The 18,504-nt window shown below is 48.7% G+C and overlaps 1 protein-coding gene across 2 annotated transcripts in view; it reads right to left on the reverse strand.

The window, feature by feature from the left end:
• LOC306796614 (insulin receptor substrate 1-B) overlaps positions 1–17,387 on the reverse strand; it is a 33,361-nt gene extending 15,974 nt beyond the window's left edge. The window contains exons 1-3 of one of the 2 annotated variants that reach the window (XM_079295644.1): positions 16,738–17,387; positions 8,792–9,093; positions 4,743–7,923 (exon numbers count right to left, since the gene is read on the reverse strand). In XM_079295644.1, coding sequence (XP_079151770.1) covers positions 4,743–7,923; positions 8,792–9,093; positions 16,738–17,098 — 3,844 coding nt within the window. In that variant the 5' untranslated portion in view covers positions 17,099–17,387. Of the gene's footprint in view, positions 1–4,742; positions 7,924–8,791; positions 9,094–15,376; positions 15,472–16,737 lie in introns of those variants that run through there. The other variant, XM_079295645.1, reaches the window with a different exon arrangement.
• Positions 17,388–18,504: the final 1,117 nt, after the last annotated feature.

The raw sequence follows: 18,504 nt of genomic DNA on the forward strand, positions 1-18,504 counted from the left end.
AAAAGCATTCGCATCCATCATCTGTGCTTTCCGGCTTCAAAGTTGTGAGTGTCAACAGGGCTTCATGAAAAGGCCCTTTGATGTCTGTAATGAGGCAAATAGTATGTTCACAAATATATGCAGGGACGGTAAATATTACGCAATCTGCAGAGAGAGGAACACATTTACAGATTTACAGCGGTTCGTTTCAATGCGGTTCAACGAGTGCGCAAGACTGCATGATGACACACACACACACACACACACACGGGGGCAAGTCCCAACAAAGCCAGTTACCACTCTTCCTCTAAATGACACCATTTAATGATGTGCAGGGTGCTGATACAGAGGGCTCCGGGGAAATCAGAACACGGGCAAAAGCGTGCAAGTGCACATTCCAGGGAGATGACTTTATCACCGTAGAGCTGCTCTTTATCTGGCGAATGAACGGCATCGTTCATTCGCGTTCATCGTTTTTTTTCCCTCACTAAAATCCATCTGTTGCATGCAAATGAAACCGAAATAAAACAGAAACATTTGGACCCGTTTACAGCACCTATTATATGTCAAGCACATGTCAGCAAAACTCTCCAGCGGATCTCCATCATGGCGCCAGATGTGGCTGCAAAGAGATTTGTGGCGCTATTAGCGAGCTCTTGCGGGTTAGCAGAAGAGCTGATGGCAGAGTAAAGAGTGCAACCAGTGAGGAAACCGGGGGTTTTTCTACAGTCAAGAGCTCCATGTGCTGTCCCGTAGCCCGATCATCCGTCACAAATCTGTGCGTATATGCGTGTGTGTGTCAGCGTTCAACTCAGATTACTCCTCCAGTCCTCGGTTTCGTCTAATTGCACAGAGGCGAGGGCCGGTAATGAGTCGATGCTGCCGCCGCCGCGCACGCAGATGACCTCATCACACGGTCTGTGTTTGAAGTGAGAGACGAAAGAAAACACGTCTCGTGGTGGTGACGGACACACAGCCTTCAACACTCCCTAAAAAACCCAAACAGAGGAGAGCTGTTGCTATGTGCGGTGTGAGTTCGGTGACTCCCTGAACAGACCACCCAAACAAAGCCAACCGGACTGCAGAACAACTGGACGGCCTTGACTTTAACAGAAACAAACTATGCCCAACAACAACAAAAAGAGACCGTCCTCCATTTTGTGTTATTTTCCAAAAAAAAAGGAAACCTCTCAAAATGTGAGGGGGAAATGTGAAATAAATAGTTGATAATGACTAATAACTAATAACTAGTTGAAATATGGTATTATGAAGTTGCTTTTATCTACATGCATTGCTGTTGGTCTGCCTTGATCTCAAAAGGGGTCACACTTGATAAATAAACGCTGAATTGGAGAAAATGCAGGGTGTTTTTTTGTGTGTTTTTTTGTCCTCCGCAATTTCCCTCCCGCTGCTCCACATCTGTGTGCGTTTACACTCTGAATGCAAGCAGAGCTGAGTGTCGGCGCGTTGACGGACTCACTCTAGCGGATTCCCGCACAAAGCAGGTTAAAACGACAGACGCGCGCACACACACACACACACACACACACACACACTCTGCCCTGAGCCTCACCCGATCCGGGGTCATGTCCCGACCACGTGGTCGTGTTTTACATCAAACCGAGTTGTTAGTCGAACCTAGTGTTGCCCTAGAGTACACACCCAACAATAAAAGGCCGTCAGCAGCATAAAGAAAACTGTGAGGGGGGTAGAGGAGTGAATGTGTGTGTGTATTTAGTTACAACATGTACTCAGTATACATATATGTATATATGTTAAAAAGGCAAGTTGGCTTCTTTACAACTGGTCGGATCGTCCGACTGCTTCTTTTCCTGTTGATAATTACTTTAGTTGAGTACAACGTTACTGCCAAAGTGATACTAAGACCCGGTCGTAATAAACCTGACTTATCCTTCGCTCTCTCGCAGACAGACAGACGGGCTGATTGGGAGAGAATTACACGCCACTTCTAATGTCTACGGTGGACAGGACTTGGTGTCCCGTGGCGTGGAAGGAGTTTTAAAAGAGCTACAGGTTATTTTGAGGCTGGCACACACATCCTCCTCCAGATGGTAAAGAAATAGAGTTCAAGGACAGCTGGGCGCGTGGATAATACACTCTTCCTTTTTTTTTTGTTCTCTCTGGAGGTGTTCGTGAGAGTGGTGGCAGATTTAATCAAATTAACATTTTGTCCCGAAAAATCCTTTCCACTCCATGAACTGATGTTTCGCTGCGTTCTGCGGAAGGTCCAGACGGCACACATCAGGAAGGAAACACCGACACGCGGCTAAGTGAAAAACCCACACGTTGGCTGAGCTTCGATAAAAAGCAGACACATGAACACAGTCGCTTACATTTTTCTACACAAAGGCTCAAAGTAGCAGCCGCAGGGCAACAAAGCCCACACGCACGTCACATTTATTTAGATTTTCTTAAATATGTAATTTAGAGAAAGAGATCACCCTGCTTTTCCTCATTACTCTTTTTCTCTACGAGCTGGATCCTGTTGTAATTACGGCACAGAGAATCCATGCAGACAAGATAATTAATCGTTTCTAAACTGTATTTAGTTTGGAGTATAACGAATAGATGGGTCGCCGTGTACCCACTCTGCATTTTTGCTTTTTGTTGTCGTCCGTCTCTTTCTCCGGCTGCAAAGGAAAACGTCTCGGCGCGACACTAAGCATCTATTTTTCAAGCGTCTCTGCAAGCGTTTAAAAGGACGGAGTGAAACACAATGTGAGAAGGAAAGGAGGACGAAAAGGCGTTTTGGTGGAAAATGTTGAACGACAGTATGTGTCGTGAACAGAAGGGAGGGAAGGAATTTCAAAAATCTGTCAAGACTGGATGTCAGATGAGGACGCCGATTGTAGTACAATGAAGAAGTGTGAGGTAAAAGGAGTCAAACAGAAGAACGAAGACAGAAATAAAGAGAAAAGTCGGGCGAGAAAGGAATCAAGAAAGCAAGACAGAAAAGGCCACAAATTGCGGACTGCAGGGGGAAACTCTTTCAGGAGAGCCCACTAGTCTTGGGGCTTGAGGCCTGCCAGCCAACCGCGGCAAAAACACTCAAACAAAAGAATCATTTATTGGAGGAGGAAAGAGGGGGAGGCAGAATGGAGGGATGAAAGGAGGGGGGGGCACTGTACAGAGGCATTTGAGAGCTGTGTGAGTGAAACACTGGCCCCATCTCAACATTCACAGCCAATGTGCAACACTGTCCCCCCCCACGCTGCCCCGCTGACATACTCAGCAGCCAGAGCCCATATGGTCCCACTGTGGTTGCCTGCTGGCTTATATATTTAAAATACACCCAACAACACTGTCTGCATCCACCAACCCGGCCTCCACTTCCCAATAAAACGTATGGATGCTGACTGATGGTTCATTTCCTTGTGTGGAATATTTAAAAAAAACAGCCGCGCTGCTCTCACCACAAGATCCCTCGATGAATTTTTGCTAATGCCTCAAGTTCTTTATTAAATACAACTCTGGAGCCGGGCCGATGAAATGTTCACCACAGAACCCCGTGAGGGTTTTAAGTCTGACACAACCTTCGGTACAAATCAAGTGGAAAGCAGGGCTACATAAACAACAAGGCTTGGCAGGACGCATTCATCACAAGAGCCCCACTGTGGGAAGGCTAAGTAAGACTACTGAGTGTTTTACTGATGCATCTAAATCCACATCTCCATTTAAATGCCTCTCCATCTGCAGGCGTCTATTTCTTAACGGGGCAATTTAGTGCAGACAGTGGCTCAAAGAGAATGTTGTTCGATGAGGAAACGTCTCACGGTGCCCTAGTTGAGGCATTGTTTAGCTGCGGTGGAACCCCACCGCTAGAGCATTACCCCACACAGTAGAGGGGAAAAATGACATACAATGAAAATTCATCATCTGGCCTCATTGACCTCCCTTTCTTGACAATAAAGTAGATTTCTGTGGATGCTTTCTAATATGCGACAAAGAAAAAGAAGGCCCTGTAGGTGGTTAAAACTGAACAATCACAGCCGTCTGCTCGGATTAAGCGATGTTCAAATCATAGAAAACTACTTTCTTATTGCCACATCTAGAAGCCTGGCTACCCCCCTTCAATGCTTGCATACTATTCTTCAACACATCATCATAATGTCAAAGATGTGGGGTTCTGGGAAATCGAAATATTTAGGAACAATCTTTTTTTCTCCTCCACTACTCGTGTCCCGTTGGAGGTTATCAGGTCAACGGAAAACCGGGCCAGAGTTCAACTTTATTTAACTTGAAGAACGCTTCAACGGTATGCCGAAACAGTTTCCTTTGCTTTTTGCGCCGTGAGCTGTTCGCAACAAGCTCTTCTACTTGGAAAGTAACGGCTCTTCTGGAGCAGAAGGATTCTGCTGCTTGTCAAACGTCTCCTGAATCTGCCCCCGAACATCAATAGGAAGCCTCGAGGGGATCAATAGTCTTTTCCAAAAAAATCGATATTCTTTGTTATTCCAATAGGTTGTCTGGCCTTTAGCACCTTACATAATCACATAAGGTAAAAAGTGTGCATATGCCTAAAGAAGAAATCTACTTATGAATTGTCCGAGCAGACGATCTCTATCTCATATTGTGGATTAAGCAGACAGTCAGACAAATTCAACTTGTGTCTACCTGGCGCCAGGTAAAGTTTGATTCCCAGCATAAGGGAGGATGCGTATTCTTCTTTTCTATCTGAATAATGTCACAGAGCTGAACAGAGCCTTACAAATGTGCTTTAAACGAACAATGGCAACTCTTACCTGTTCCCTCCTTGTTTGCATTCTGATGCGTCCGCAGCTCCTCTGATTTGTAGAAGTCGATGCTGGCGTAAGTGTTGAGTGTTGAGCTGCTGCCGACTGCCGCGCCCACAACCCCAGAACCTCCAGCCAGTACAGAGAAGAGGCGAGAGGGGGCCTGGCTTCCCGAGGGTCCATCCAGGCCCAAATGGGGGCCCTCTTTGTTGGCCAAGTCCAAGTCTATATAGTTAAGGCCTTGCTCTGTGGACGAAGTCTGAGAGTTTGTGGGATGGGACTGCTGTCCAGGGAGGGCGAACTGAATGGGGTTGTCAGTCACAGCACCATTCCCCCACAGCATGCTTTCAAAGCCCAGCCGGCGGGCCACAGCTTGGGGGTGTTCTGGAAACAGGGAGGCAGTGGAGGCAGAGGAAGTAGAGGTAGAGGTGGGGAGGGAAGGCAAGGCAAGGAAGGTTTCTGAGCAGTGCCGTCTGCGTCCTTGGGGGTCGGCCCGGATAACTTTAGCCCCGTGGTCTGGGTTGGGCCCGGGTTTGGCCAGGGGGAAGTCTAAACCCCGTGATAACACTGGAACAGAGGGATCAGTCCTGGTGGGGGAATGGGCTTTGGGGGAGACACTGGATGATGGCCTGGGGACGGTGTTGCTACTCAAGCTGAAGACCATGTCTGTGTAGTCTCCACAGGATGTTGGGGACACTGATGGGACACTTTCTCTGCTTTTCCTAAGTGGGGCTTCAGCCACTTTGGCCCCCTCTTCACGAGGACCAGAAGTACCCTCATCACATGATTTGGGAGGATGGGCAAGGGTTGGTGGCGTGGGAGGGGTGTGGAAGGAGGGGAAAACTAGAGTAGTAAGGGAGAGGGGTGAGGGGGACGGAGAAGGGCCCAAGTCCATGTTGACGTACTCAGAGGCAGCTGGAGGGGTAATAGGGGCAGAGGGGCTACGGGAAAGGGGGGTAAAGTTCCCGAAGCAAGAAGTTGGCCTGTGTTGATGATGCTTGCTGCTTGAGCTATGAGGCAGTGATAAGCCATGTCTGAGACCCCGGCCACGCCCTCCTCCAACCCCATTCTGGCCGCTCTTCTCCCCCTTAAACTCAATGCTTACATACTCCCCAGGGCTCTTAGGTTCTGGGGGCAGGGGGTTCTCACGGACCCTAGGGAGGGTGTTAGCCTTGGATACGTCAACAAACAGGCTCACTGGTCTGTTCCTACCATGGCTACCCTGCTTGGACAATCCACCAGAGCCCCGTCTCTGCTGGAGCTTACTCCCATCTTTGGACTGAGTTCCCCCAGCCATGGGGCTCACTGCCTGGGTAGCCCGTTCCTCGCTCTCCCCGAGGCTCTCGCTGCTGGCTGAGCTGGAGGAGTATGAGGAAGAGGAGAGTGACAGGTGGCGTCCAACCGCTGAATTGCCTGCTGGTGTTGGCTCCTGACGCCCTCCCACCGTCCTACCTCCACCCATTCCCCTAGTAAAACTCCCATTGGTCCTCCTGCCTCGCCCGGGCCCATCGTCAAAATGTCCAGCAGAGGGGGTATGTTTGTATGAGCGGGGAAGAGAATAGTAAGAATAAACCATCTTGGGGGGTTGCTGTTGAGAACCGGTCTCCAAATGACTGGTGTGTTCAGGTGGTGGGGGGCTGCCATTTACCGAACGTGCACTGATTGGAGACATGTTCATATAGTCACTGCCTGCCCTGCTGTCTGCACTACCACTGCCCAGCCAAGCTCCTCCAGAGAGACCCCCACGCTGGTCAGGGGAGCAGCTGCTATTGGGGGACATTATCATGTAGCCATCAGAAGCTGGTGGAGGCCGGATCTGCTGTGGTGGGGACACGCTGTTGTTAGGGGTCATGGCCATGTAATCGTCAGCAGGTTTGGAATCGGAGTCTGGGACAGAGACAGCCAACGACTGGGACAGGGATGCTGGAGGCTGACTGGCGCCAGGCAGCATGGACATGTACCCATTGTCCACACCTATATCTACACTACCACTGGCTCCTCCACCCACTTCACTTTTAAACTCACCCGCCACGTCCAAGTACCCTCCCCCTCCCCCTCCCCCTGCTGACCCAGCACCCATGACAGATTCCCTCTGTGGGGTAGAGGAGGTGGAAGCAAAGGACTCGCGGCTGGTGCTCCTGGACATGATGGCATAATCGGCTGAATCTTCATCTGCTGGCTCCTCAGCTCTGCGCTGACGTGGGACCAGCCTCTCCAGGGCCATAGGAGGTAATGAAGCCCGCTTGCTCAGCAGCCTACGTTCAGCTTCACATTCACGACTGGAGGAGCGGCGTAGAACTCTTCTGGTCTGCGGCTGGGAGCCACAGGCTGGTGTTACTGGTGCGGGCAGGGAACTGGATGTCAAGCCCCCTTGGTTGCCGTTGCTACCACCACCACCACCATCACCACTTCGTTGGCCCATTAGGATGTAGTTGGCTCCCTCCTCGCCAAGGGACTGGCTGCCAGCGATACCAATAGAGCTTCCGGGGAGGCTAAGGGAGGGGAGAAGAGTGTGATCCACAGGACTCGAGCCATACTCGTCTGAGGAGCCATAGTCACTGGGTGAGCCTGAGACAGACGCGTGACTGGAGGGGAAGCGACTGTAGGCACCAGACCCTGGACCAGCACCTGCAGATGTCACGACTCCAAACTCAGAGCCATGCCCAGAGCTAGAGGAGAGGCTTGGGGCTGGGGACGGCACTGGGGTGGAGATGGAACGCATCAACCCAAGAGGAGTTTTAGCAGCTGTGGTGGGGGCAGAACGGGCTGACTTTGACCTGAGGATTGGGGTGGTGGAGCACGAGCCATTGGTGAAGGGGCTGGAGCAAGTCCCTTGGAGTGGCGTGGTCCCTCCTATCCCATCCTCACCTTTCGCCCCGTCACTTGCAGTGCGAGACCTTGGGAAGCTATGCCGTGGGGTGGGAGAAGCGTTGGCACTGCTGACCACTGCTCCACAGTTAGCTCCTCCTGGAGGCTCTGTTCGGGGCCGGCGGGTGAAGCCCACCTGGCTGGGTGGAGGGTTTGGGTGGTGGCGGCGTGAGGGAACACTGATGGGGTTAGAAGCAGTTGCACCTCCTCCAGGGCCAGAGTTTGACTGAGACTTGCTGCGTTGGCGGAACTCCTCGCTCAGTGCCTTCATGGCCTCCAGCAAGGTTTCATGCATGTTCTGGGCCACCACAGAATCATCCACCTAACCCATGACACAAAAACAACTCTCAAACAGTGAACTCAAAACATAACTCTGGTAAATTTATATGTGAATTAATTCTTAAGTTACAAATCAAACCACTTTAACTTTTTAACTGAATATTCTTTGGAATTCTTTATTCTAATGGAAAACCATGTTTGTATTTAAGGCGTATCAGCTCAAATACTGGTCGCCCACTCTTTTTCTTTCATTTGACTGCCTTCTGAGATTCATTTCACTACCGCTGAGTGTCGTAAAGTTGGTTTAAGATTGCGTTTTAAAATCTAAAGGCTTGGGTACTGAAACAATACCAGGCATGTAGACAGTTAACCACCGAGAATAGAGGCTGTTCATGCAAGACGTTCAGCAGCGAGCTTCGGTGTGTGTGCCACACAGCTGTGTGTGTGTGTGTGTGTGTGTCCAGCTGTGTCACACAAATACCCGAGCGAAACATTAAAATTTCAGCACCTCGAATTACATGGCGCTTCGAAATTCGGCACTTAACTTCACTGAGTCAAAGGAGTGCTGGACTAGAAGGAAAGCGCCTCTGTATTTCAAGTAATTTCTAATTTTTTCTTTAAAGTTAACCGGTTAGTTACAGGGTTTTGGGTGTTGGGCTATTGAAAGCAAAAGTAACTGACATCCCTAAACAATACCAAAGCACAGTGTATCCACCACTTTTAATTTCCACCTTAAGTTAAAGCAACAATGTTTATCAATTGGACCATAATATGGGGTTACATGAGCTTTAACCATAATGTTGCGTAACTTTATAGTTTCTCTGACTCTGTAGATTATAGGCTCTTTACGTATAGATGGGATTGGAGGGTGCAACTCTCAACGTTATGTGGACTGCAGATTACAGGCTCACCTGCATCCAGAACTCGCCCGGGCCTGTTACGGCAGAGCGCCCCACCTCGACGAAGAAGAAGTTTTCCGAATGGCCACAGCGCCGGACGTTCATCAGCTGCAGCACCACGGCAGCAGCGTCAGAGTTGAGCTTGACGAAGTTGACCGTCTTGTCGGTCAGGCAAAGGCGATAGATGCCCACCAAGTTCTTGGCTTGACCCAGGCCCTTGGGCCACACCTTCACCTGCCACACCTCTTTGAACGCAGGCCCGGGATTCAGCACTCCGTAGTCTCCCCCTTCCACGCTATCAGCGAGGTTCTTACCTACAGGGACAGAACAGAAGAAGAAGAAGGGGATTTAAAAAGGGTTGTTGGAGTAGAGAAGAGGAGGATATGACTGGATAAGAAAAAACAGAGGTAAAAAATTACGGAGGAGGATTCATGAAGAGCGCTGGTTACAACAAAGCAGTGACATGACCTTCCACTATTTACCTGTTAGTGGAGGGCAAGGTGGCACTATTATGTAAGCTGTGCTGATATTGAGCTTTTCATAGATTTCTAAACCAGATCAAACAGTTGAAATGGAGCATGCGGGAGCATGTGAGACCTGCAGGCTCCATACCTGGGGTCTCATTTGTCAACCGCAAACAGACAACCCGACACTCGCACAAGCACACGCACCAGCGTGGAATTACGAAGCCGTTGACGACTGAAGCAAGAATGATGACTTTGAAAGAAAAGCAACTGCTGTGGAAAAAAAAGATGTAAGTCAACCAACTTGCGGAAAATGCTTAACAAGTGAATCTTCTCCAAAAAGCAAATAATGCCAATAGATGGTCAGAAAACCTCAGAGCAAAGCACTTAATAAGCTCTTCAAGAGCCATTCTCTGGAGCTGCTCTACTGACAATAAACTGGCTATGTAAACCAATAAAATCGAGTGTCTTTTAGCGGGAGCACAGGCAGTCCATTCACCCTTTGTGTTTCTGTATTCAGACGGGTGAGAATTACTGAGGCAAAGAAAACGAGGAGGGAAAGTTCTTGGAGAGATTTGATCCTGGGCTGGTGTGGGCATACAAAGGCCCGCAACTTCCTAATACAACATTTAGCTGGATGTTTGGTGTTTTAAGTCACCTTATTGTTCACAGGCCTGAAGCAGGAACCGAGAAAATTACCTTAATTCTATCATGCTGTGCAATTTATTGTCTGACACCAACTCTGAATATTCAACAGATTTACCTCTAAGCTCCTTAACTTGCTGGCACAAGGGACCTGTGTTGACTAAAAAGCCCGGGATTATAGAAATACCTTGATGTGACTCATGTTTTAGGGTGGATTCTTCTTCTTCTTCTTCGTGGGAAACCACCCTAAAGGGTTCCTTAAATGTGGATCCTTTCCTCACATGCACCGTATTTGATTAGTTCTCTCTGTCAAAGTGCCAGGTTGGTTGTGTCTGAGCATGCTAACTACAACCCAAACATCAAGACTGAAGAAACAAAACCTCACATGTTCCCTTTGTGGGAACAGGGTGTTCTTTGTGCAGTAATGAGCACCTGCCTTATTGAGGCCGTCACATCTGGAGTATTGAAGATCAGTTTGACAAGTCACCGAGTGACACATCATATTTTTCACAAACGTTTGTGTGGTATTCTACTTTAAGCAATGATTTTTGGCCCAATCCGGCAAATCACAGTGCACCCGGACCACAGAATTACAAATATATGATTGTACGTCTGCATGCGTTCTTCCTTTCCCAAGACTCTGCTGCAAATCCTACAATGACAACCATATGTAGACAAGAAGCCTCAGCGTGCACAGTGGACGCCATATCGGCCGAGCTTCCGTTGCGACAAACATTTCCCCCAAGATCCTCTTCCCGAAACAGTTTTACTTTGGATTTCAGAAACGTGTCTTCTTCCAGTTTTTTTCCTTTCCCAAAATTGGAGGATCGCGCGCAACTTGAAAGAGACTTAGAATAGATGTTTATTTGAAAGCCGTGGAGGCTGTGGCTTAGTGGCTGTGTGTGGAGGCACTCCCCCCCCCCCTACATTAGATGACTCACTCAAGGCCATGCATGGCTGTTTCATGCACTGCTTCTCTCCGTGTGCAAGAAGCCCTGTGTTCCTCCTCGATTTAGATTTACAACAGGAAGGGATGGTTTGGGGATTTTTTTCAGTTGGGACAGAAGGGAACTAGGGATCGCAGGAGACAACTGGGGGGGGGGGGGGTCTTTTCCAAGAATATTTAAGGAGGAAATGTTTATTTTTAAGATTGCTTGGATTAAAAAAAGTCTTATCGCAGCCTTTAATTATTCTACAATCAAACTTGTGATCCCGTTGCTTCTTGAGACTGCATGTTCCTCGAGGAGTATCGTTTTTCCTTTTCAAGAGCCGGATAACGCGTCTTTTAGGAGAGCACAAGTGTGTTGTTTGTTTTGAGTACAGTGCAACCTTAAACCTCAGCTGTGCCCTCGAGAGCACTCCCCACACACAGACACCCTTGATCTCAGGGCCACTCGGACTGCGCGCACTTATCGGCGACTCTCAAAAGCACTGAACACCTTTAAGAGGCTTCCCCCAGACCCCTACAGGGACGCCGACCGATTTGCCCCCATCGAACGTCGTCGACCTACCCGTCAGAGTTACATAAAGCGAGGGTTATCAATTATAGATTGCAACGGCCGTGTGGAGCTGAGCAGACATGGTTGTTGGGAGCGTTTTTTTCCCCCCACTTGGCATGAAGAGGTTATCAGCCGGTCAGCTTCTGCCGCCCCTATACGACATAATAAGCCCTCAGAAAAACACACGCCCGTAGCAGCAGATAACAGGAGATGGATCTTAAAGGCGGATGCACGAGGAATCAAAACACACCTGGGGGTGATAACGCTTTGAGTGCTGAGCTTGCTTGGTTGAATGAGGGCGATGCAACCTTGATGGGAGGGTGTATATCGGGTCAAAGAGTCAACAACTCACACTGGCTTATTCACGCACCAGTTGTTTACTTCGCTTTCAACCGCGACCACACATGAAACTTTCAGTCGTGCGTGCGCTCGCTCTCGAGAGCGGCGACCTACGCGGCCGACACTGTCGACTATTCATGCCGCGTATTTGCTGTGCTCGAGCTGCCTCCCCTGATACCATAGACGGTATATAAAGAGGCCATAATCTACCCTCATTTTCTCTCACTGGGTTTTTGTTAAATGTGAGTTTTTGGCTTTTAGGCGGCTCGGTGTCTCCCTTACTTTGTAACGTGCTGCTGGAGTGTGTGTGTGTCTTCTTGCTTTGGGAACTTTATCCCCCCCCCTTTCCTGTATCCCCCGAGGCGGCCAGATGCCTGCTGGGATATTGACAGTTCCTCCCGAGTGGCTGATTAGTGTTAGAGTTATCAAACAAATTCTAAGGAAGTAGGTCTTCCATAGTAGCTTGTATCAGCTCAGCCTTATTCTTATTGAAGCACAGCACCACTGGGTGGGATTCTAGTAGATTTAAGATTAAGTTAAAAAAAATAAAAAAGTTCATGTTTAGGCACTAAAACAACACCAAAGTGTTGCCACCGCCTCTCATTTCCACCTTTAAAAGCTACAGTCAGGCAACGTTTATTTAATGCATTTCTATTCAGTATCTTGTAGCAAGATTCAGAAACAAATCCCTCTTCTTAGTCAGCTAATGCAGCCTGTAAATCAGGGAGAACGACTCTGGCAGTGAACCGGCTGACTCTCACTAGGTTCTGTTTCAAGTTTCTGATCTCACTGCCCTAGTACGCCGTGCTGCAGCCATAACACCGCAGAACGCTGCACACGAACTTCTGGAGGGCTGAGCCCCATTTTCTAATGGCCGCCGTGCCCCCGATACCACCCCCGCTGCCATAGCCGCTTACCAGATAGGAGACAGCTGTGGACTTTTTGTCCTGGCATGTGTCTCAGGGAGAGAAAATAAAAAGAGAGAGACACTCGGCAGTGAAAACAGTTGGTCTAATCTCTTCCGCCCATGTGTGGCTGTTTCCCTCCTTTTCAACCCCTCCACTTCCCATCTCTTCATCCATCGCTTACCATCTGTAATCCCCCTATCTGGGCCCACACTCAGGGACACAATGTCTCCGCAACACCAGCATCTGCCTGAAGGTTCGTTTCACATGTGGTTTGTGTTTAGCCGGAGGAGCACACACACACAAGCAAAGACACACGTAAGTGTAGGAAATTATCGGTGACGCATATAAGGTTCGCCGTCCCTTTTGACAAGACGCACGAGAGAAACTCCATGAAAGTGATCTGAAGCGCTCTGAAAAAAATCTCTCACCAAACCGGCCGCCATCTTGGACGTTGCTGGCGAGCCTGCCTCGGAGTTAGTCAACATAATGTCCCAGCAACATCCAAGCAGAACATGCAAAGAGTCCCCCGAGTTCATTGGAAATGGGAACAACACTGTGCTTACTATTACGGTCCAGCCTCATGTTTTTCTTTTTTACCAAAGTAATATTTGGCTTTGAAAAACCGGGATGACTTTCATCTTGTGCAAATCTTCCAGAGCGGATCAATTAAATCTTGGAATTAAATCATTCAGGAATTTGTTCTGGTCTTCTGGGCAAGTGGCCTCTCCAAGTTTCTTTTCCACAGAACGTTTTCATCCTTAAGTTCATATAAAAAGTGCAGAGAATTCAATTAAGGTCAAAGTGTATGCAATCATTAGTCGGAGAGTGTGTGTGCGTCCAAAAGAAATAGGAAAATGATTCAATACCCTCTACATTCCTTTGTGCTCAGACGTTTTAAACGACTTTCACCTCATTTTACTCGACAACTCCTGGGTTTAATTCCAGAAACATAAAGTTCCTTCCTTTTACAATATCATTAGTATGTTTCTACATTTGGCATTTTGTTTATTTACTGCGAAGATGGTGACCGGCGGGATTCATCCTTTGCCCGGCGCCTGGTGTTACAGTCCATCCAATCAATGCAGTACGTTGTGTTGAACCTCCCAGAGGAAGCTCTTCCCTCACGTCTCCTTCTAATGCGTTCACTGTCAGGCCGATGAATCCCAACCCATCAGCCTCCTGACCTCCACCATAACGGCGGTAATGGGCCGGTATCAGCCAAACAGCGAGCAATGCGGCTCGCCGTATAAGGGTTTACGACGCGCCACGGCTCCTTCCTGCTCAACATATTCAAAACTTCAAAAAAAAGACCAGTGATCAGTTTCTACCCTATAGTTTGTATGTGTTCCCTCCTCAGAGACTCTCTCCTCTCCGACTCTATTAGCACACAGCCTCTGCGCCACCAGCGGCTGGCCCTCGAGACAATAATTACTCCCTAATTAGGGAGATGAGCAGTGCTTAAGCGCGGCTTAACGTTTAAATCGGACGGCTCTGCGAGCCACCGGTGAGATCCAAATCTCATTGGTCAGAGCAGCCAAACGACAATCAGAGAGTCTGACAGAGAGGCCTTCTATACGCAACTCACATAAAAACACATTTCTCCTCACATCAGTTCGGGTGTGAGAGCTCTGAAACTCTGGCGCTGTCATTATCAGCTCAGAGTACGGAAAACTAAATTCCACAGAGCTTTGCTGTACTGCAGCGAAGTCAACAAAGCATCTGAAGACGAGATGCATATCAATTGGAGATCAACAGACGGAGTTCGCTCAAAAAATTGGTCTGTTTTTTGTCCGAGTGAAAGTTTAATTCGGTGTTTTTTTTTAGTTAAAAGTCCTTTTAGCTGTGCTAATCGTTTTGGGGTTCGTTTGAGTTGAGCTCCAACTAGTGATTATTTGCATTATTGTTTCACTGTTTGATTATTTTTGACAATTGTAGAGTCTCCGAAACGTCAGAAGAAAAGGGAACAAAAGCCAATCACCATAGAGCGCTGCAGGGATGACGTATCTTTGTAATCCAACAAGTTAGTTATTGCAGAAAATAAATTCTGTGCACGAGTTTAGGGACCTTAAGCGCAAAAAAACTATTTATTTTGCTGCTGTAATCCATGCAGCTTCTCTGCACGTGCAAGTTTGACTCCCGCCATATTGTTTCATTGAGGTCAACAATTCCTGAGGTGTGTGCCTGAGCTGCGAGGACAGTTTTCCTGGCAAACCGGCAAACGTGGGCCGCACCGCCCTCCCGTTCCACCGAGGTTAAGCCTTTACACACTCGACTGACTCCTAATAGCTGAGCAAATAGCTGCCCTCAAGCCCGATACTGTACTCGCTGCCCGACAGGGTCTTACCGGGACTCAGCTGAATAAATAACTGGGATCCTAATACCGCCCTGCACGGCAGCTGGCTCGTGTTTGTGCAATTACCGCCCAGGCTCGAGGGGGGGGGGGGGGGGGGGGGGAAGGCCGCGCGATATTGGGACGGGTCCCGGACCGCTTTAGGGGAGTTTCCCAGAGCCCGACGCTCCTGTACCTGACTGTACTGACACCACTGTGACAGTGTGTGTGTGGACGAGGCCGGGGAGACAGCACGGGAGGGGAGGGAAGGTTCAGTCCGCATACAGGTGCCGAAGACTTGAAACTGTATGATCTGCACATACCAGAGGAGGGTTGTCACAGGGAGGAATCCTGACAGTGTTCAGCGTGTGTGTGTGCATTAAGCTATTCTCACACATGTAGGTTTACCTCACCTGCTGAGCTGCTGCCCTTTTATGACCTTTACACACCAAACCACTTAAGTGACCGTAGATTAGACGGCCTGCTCTTTCGGAGACGGTTTTCTCACAGTCCTCTCGGCTCCAACATCTGTCTGCTCACTCTGCCGTCTCGCGGGAACTCGTCAAATAGTTGGGAGGAGTGGGCCGCGCACCACCCACAGACACAGTTATGTAAAAGCAACAAGGGGAGGGGGGGGGGGCAACACGTTGACACCAACTCCAAATTCGCACAGGTTACACAAGACTTTCTCCCTGACGCGGCTTTTTCGGAGCTCCCGAATCAACAACCTCGAAGCAACTCTCCTGTGTTTAAAAAAAAGGAAAATGAAAGACAAGATTCTCAAATACATCAGAACATATCATTTTTCTTATTCTCCTCCTCCTCGGCTGCTTTATGTAACAGAAACAGGAGGTCATGTGCACCTTGAACCCGTATCTTTACTTTATCGGCGATTGCGTCACGAGTCCCTTTGTGGTCGCTCTCACAGCGAAGCCGAACAGGTGATTTGAACGTGGGGGGGGTTCGCCTCTGCTCTCACGACAGCTGTGTTGACACACAAGCGGCTGATAGACAGTGTTGGAGAAAAGGCCATTTGCACATTTTCAGCGTTAGATAAATCCATCTGCAGGAGAAGCTTGATGGGACAGCCTAAGCTGCTTAGCTACAGTCGGGAAATATGAATATTTAATGAATGAATGAGCCTCTCAGGTGCTAATGCGCTTCTCTCTCTCTCTACTTTTTGGGACATGTTTCGCCTCTTGCAGGACCAATGCCCGATGTAATACTGCAGTGTCAGCAGAAAAGCAGAGCAGGCAAAGTAAACAAGAGGGGGGGTTGAGTTGGGAAAGAGAGACACAGCTTGCACACAGCTGAGGCCCCCCAAAAAAAACCAAAAGTCTGGACAACTGGGAGTAAATATCTAGCCTGACACCAGTATGATAAGAGCTGCTGCTGGTGGTGGGGTAAGCTCCACAGCGCAGCTTAAAGGCACGTGTTTACAAACACGCACACTCCTCTCGTAGGCCATTCCGAAAGAACTTCGACCTGTTTTCTTAAAAAGTGTAACGCACCACCCAGCTTCAAATGTGTGCACACGGCAATGGAAGAAACAAACAATGTAAACTTGGCTCGGCGAGCTGTAGTGGTTTTCAAACAAACCCCCGTGCACGGTGTCCCAAAAAAAACATTGGAACGAGACATGTCACGATCTGCAGTGCGCTTCTTGCCGCTCGCGCTCTGCAACGCGCTGCCACGTTTCTCCTCGCGCGCAGAGCCTCGGCACAGTATTGGGAGCGTGCGTGCAATGCGTGTGTGCGTGCGCCTCTTGACTTACTTTTGCACTGCAGCGCCACCATGGCCTGGTACCACTCGTCCTGGTCCGCCTCGCTCTCCGCGGCCACGGCGAAGCTCTCGGCCCGCGTGTACAGCACGATCATGTGCTTGTTCTTGGCGTCGGCCCGCTTGTTGATGTTGAAGCACGTCTCGAGCGCCACCGCTTTCTTCGGGATGGGGGCCTTGCCGCGGAATTTCTTCTCGCTCTCGTAGTACTCCAGGCGGGCCGGGCCGCGCTCCGAGGCGGCGCGGAGCACGAAGTACCGCCGGTGCATGGACTTCTGCTTGCGGAGGTAGCCGCTCTTCCGCACGTCCTCGCAGCTCTGCAGGTCGCCCGCCTGGCTCTCCATCACGTCCGACATCTTTCCTTTAACTCCCTCCCCTTACGGGCACAAACTCTTTTTTTTAATTTCTCTTGTAGTATTTTCTGCAAGTTTGGAGAGAGAAGATTCAAACGTCCCCCGGCTCCGCTCCCCTCCCTCTCTCCCACATCAACGCAGGCATGTGAGAGGGGAGTTTGGGGGTTTGCTCCTGAGTCCGGCGGTTGAACCCTGAACCCGGGTTTGTTTGGCGGCTGTCGTTAGTTTTGATCCTCTTTGGGTTGGTTTGTTTGCAGTCCGACGGACAGGTCGGAGCAAGTTCTCCACACGGGCGAACACATGCGGAGCTCCCCCCCCCTTTAATTGACTCCCCCCCCCTATACTACTACTGCTGCTGCTCGTGGTTCAAGCGCCGTCTGAGCATTGTAATCCCATTTACTGCACATCACACCGCACGGAGTCCGTCCTGCAGCAGTCTGTCTCTCTCTGTCTGTTTATCTGTCTGTCTGTCCCCCCACCCCTGTCCTGTCCTGTCCTGCTCTGCTCTGCTCGGCTCGGCTCCAGTCTTGTGGCTGTGGAGTGGAGAGGAGCGGAGCAGCTACCGTGGAGCGGGACTGTCACTCACCCGCTGTACTAGTACTCTGGAGCACTGGTGCGTTCACGGACCGAGCCCGGGATCCGACACGAGAGCACCCGACTCGCCAAGCTGTTTCCCCCCCCTCCCGTGCATGTCAATGCTGTCAATTGAATTGGATAGATGGAGGCAGAGTACTTTATCAATGCACATGCGAGACTGTAACGAGTAAAAACTATAGGATGATTAAACATAACGATAATCTTAACTACAAACTGAACTAAAACTAAAGGAAGAACAAAACAGTGAATCTATAGAGACACAGTTATGTATGTAAAATGTAGAAATGTACAGTATGTACACTCTTTATACCACAGAGATCTACAGTAAGATGTTGGATAATGACAACAACAAACTAAAAATCCACATATAATGAGCAATAATGAACATTACTGGATGAAAAATATTGAATGAATGGAGATGAATGAAAAGTAAGTAGATTATGCTTGTAAAGGGAAAGAGTCTCATAACGTATAACTATGAAGAGTTTAATAACAGAAACTGCCCTGGAGTGACTTTTTTTTTGGGGGGGGGGGCTGCTATAGTCACACCACTAAAATAAGATACTCAACTCATGTTAGACTTCTGGAAAATACCCTCCAACTGTTACCTCCGAGAAATAAGTCACCATGTTATAGCACAATAACAGTAATAAGTCCTTAAATTTTCACTTTTTCAGTATTTAGTGAAGCTTTGTTTGTGACACCACTGAACTTATTTTTTTACGAATGTATATTTTTCAAAATGTAGTCATTTATATGGCATAATACATTGTAATATAATCTAATTAATGTAATGTAGCTTTTTAATTTCT

The sequence above is a fragment of the Melanostigma gelatinosum genome (assembly GCF_949748355.1).
Source record: "Melanostigma gelatinosum genome assembly, chromosome: 23".
Lineage (NCBI taxonomy): Eukaryota > Metazoa > Chordata > Actinopteri > Perciformes > Zoarcidae > Melanostigma > Melanostigma gelatinosum.